The sequence below is a fragment of the Priapulus caudatus genome, unplaced genomic scaffold (assembly GCF_000485595.1).
Source record: "Priapulus caudatus unplaced genomic scaffold, Priapulus_caudatus-5.0.1 Scaffold475, whole genome shotgun sequence".
Classification (NCBI taxonomy): domain Eukaryota; kingdom Metazoa; phylum Priapulida; class Priapulimorpha; order Priapulimorphida; family Priapulidae; genus Priapulus; species Priapulus caudatus.
This window is the reverse complement of record NW_014577536.1, coordinates 207,795-210,767: the sequence shown is the minus strand read 5'-3', so window position 1 is coordinate 210,767 and position 2,973 is coordinate 207,795. Positions and strand designations below refer to the sequence as shown.

The 2,973-nt window shown below is 47.0% G+C and overlaps 1 protein-coding gene across 1 annotated transcript; it reads left to right on the top strand.

Annotated features, from left to right (window-relative positions):
* The first annotated feature begins 40 nt into the window (after nt 1-40).
* On the top strand, nt 41-1,600 carry LOC106810807. The gene has a single exon (XM_014814261.1). It carries the CDS (start codon nt 41-43, stop codon nt 1,598-1,600), a length of 1,560 nt encoding a protein of 519 aa, XP_014669747.1.
* The last annotated feature ends 1,373 nt before the right edge of the window (nt 1,601-2,973 follow it).

The following is a 2,973-nucleotide window of genomic DNA, read 5'->3' as shown; positions in this document are numbered from 1 at the left end:
ATTCAAAGCAAGGCCACTATCTCTACCATATGACCGCTATATGGCCGAGCAGAGACTGAAGACGCTCCAGAGGAAGTTGAGCCGCAACCCAGACCTTCATCGTTTCTACACAACCTTCGTGGAGGAGTTGATCGACAAGGGTTATGCCGAGAAGGTCGATGAAGCCAGGGATGATGGGAAGAAAGGGAGAATCTGGTTCCTGCCACATCACTCAGTATTTCACCCAAAGAAGCCAGAGATAGTGAGGATTGTGTTCGACTGTGCCGATGAGTATCGGGGCACTTCCCTCAATGACCAAGTGTTACAGGGGCCGGACCTCACCAATAGCTTACTGGGTGTGCTACTTCATTTTCGCCAAGAACCAGTTGCAGTGATGGCCGACATAGAGGCTATGTTCCATCAAGTGAGAGTCACTCTAGAAGATCGAGATGTTCTGCGATTCCTGTGGTGGCCTGGTGGGGACTTACAACAGGAACCAGCTGTGTATAACATGACGGTTCATATCTTCGGTGGTACCTGGAGTCCCAGTTGCTGTAACTTCGTTCTACAGCACACTGCCACAGTGAACCAGCCAGGGTGTGATCCAGACACCACAGAAACCGTCATGAAGAACTTCTATGTAGACGACTGCCTGAAGTCACTGCCTGATGTCGAATCTACAATAAAATTGGTTGGGCAGCTCAGAGAGCTGGTAGCCACTGGTGGATTCAAGCTGACAAAATGGATCAGCAATGACCGAGATGTGTTGGCGTGCATCCCTGAAGAGGATAGAGCCAAAGAAGTTAAGGGCTTGAATCTGAACCATGAAGCCCTACCTGTCGAGAGAGCCCTTGGTGTGTATTGGGATATAGAGTCAGACAGTTTCTGTTTCAAGATCACACCCAAGGACAAGCCGCTGACAAGACGAGGACTGCTAAGTGTGGTCAGTTCAGTATACGACCCACTAGGCTTTGCGAGTCCGTACACCTTGAAGGCGAAGATGATCATCCAAGACTTGAGTCGTCAGAAACTTGGCTGGGATGAGAAATTGCCAGACGGAGAGTTAGACAGATGGCTGAGTTGGAGAGATGACCTCCCGAAGATGGAGAACCTCAAGGCTCCCAGATGTGTGAAACTACTGGCAATGGAGAAGATAGCTGAATGCTGCATTCACTATTTCTCTGATGCTTCTCAAGCAGCATATGGTGTGACAGCTTACCTAAGAGTGGTAGACATGGAAGGCAAGATACAGTGTCACCTTCTACTGGCCAAGTCCCGTCTTGCTCCCATCAAGTCAGTGACCATACCCAGATTAGAACTGACGGCAGCGACACTCTCCATCAAATTAGACAACATGATTCGCCGAGATCTTGAGCTGCCAGTTGGAGAATCAGTGTTCTGGACTGACAGCATGACAGTCCTGAAGTACATCAACAATGATAACAAACGTTATCAGACATTCGTTGCCAACAAGGTTGCTACCATTCGAGATGGGTCGACACCGTCACAGTGGCGTTACGTAGACACAAAGTCTAACCCAGCCGATGAGGCATCCAGGGGTTTGTCAGCTAATGAACTACTANTATCTTGTCAGAAAGTAATCGACTTCTATACATGCTGAATTGTGAGCACACTGACCCCAGATTGGTCGTCTTACTGACGAATTACCTAACAACTATATACCTAACAACGCAGTTTTACCGTCGACACACACATCTCCGACTAGAGTGGCGCCGCCTTGGTGACCATACTCCGTGCTGAATTGATTAGCAGACATCGTTGGTGACCAACGTCGCTTTCCCAGCGCAAATAATTAATTAACTAAGCTACAACGATAAATTTTAACGCTATGACTATATGATCGAATTACATAACCCCCTACCCCCGGATCGCCGATGACGACGACCTACCTGGGGGTATCGAGACAGCCACAAATGTACATGATCGTTTAAAAACATCATGCAAATTTCCACGAAATAGTCGCTATCGATCTGCTATATTTACAATTCATCAATCATACGTTGTTTACGAACGATTACAAACCTAATGATACCGAATTTAATGGCGTCGCGGAAGCTAACACGCCACGGCGCACACTACACGAGGGATGAGCACGCACGGGGTTTCTCACGCATGCATGCACGCACGGACGGGTTTTCTCATGCATGCACGCACGGACGGGTTTTCTCATGCATGCACGCACGGACGGGTTTTCTCATGCGCGCACGGGTTTTCTTACGCACGCACGCGCGCACGGATTTTCTCACGCACGCACGCGCGCACAGGTTTTCGCGCCGCAAATCATACGGACGCTGATCGGTCAACATCTAAAATCAAATTAATTAAAAATCATATTACCTAATCATCATCATAGGATCTAATATCAATCTAAAATCAAAATCAAATCTAAATCAGGTGACTATCGCGAGCCGGCGACTACAGAGCAATGGTCGGGTGTAGATTACATAGAAAGTAGATTTATTTCAAGGGCCGCGTTTCCTGTCGCCATAGCAACAGTAGATGGTTCACTAACTAACTTCAATTACTTATCTGAGTTTATTTGACTAACGACTATAAAGGTGCGTTATATCTCATTTGGAACTTACTAGTAAATACATATATACTTACACATACATGCGCACGCCCACAAACACGCGCACGCACACACGCGTGCGCACACACATGTACACATATATACACGTAAACACGCACGCACAGACGCACGCGCACACTCGGGCGCACGTAGTACATAATACACATACATATATCTATGGTCTATATACACGCGCACACTCGCGCACACTCGGGCGCACGTAGTACATAATACACATACATATATCTATGGTATATATACACGCGCACACTCGCGCACACTCGGGCGTACGTTGTACATAATACACATACATATATCTATGGTATATATACACGCGCACACTCGCGCACACTCGGGCGTACGTTGTACATAATACACATACATATATCTATGGTATATAT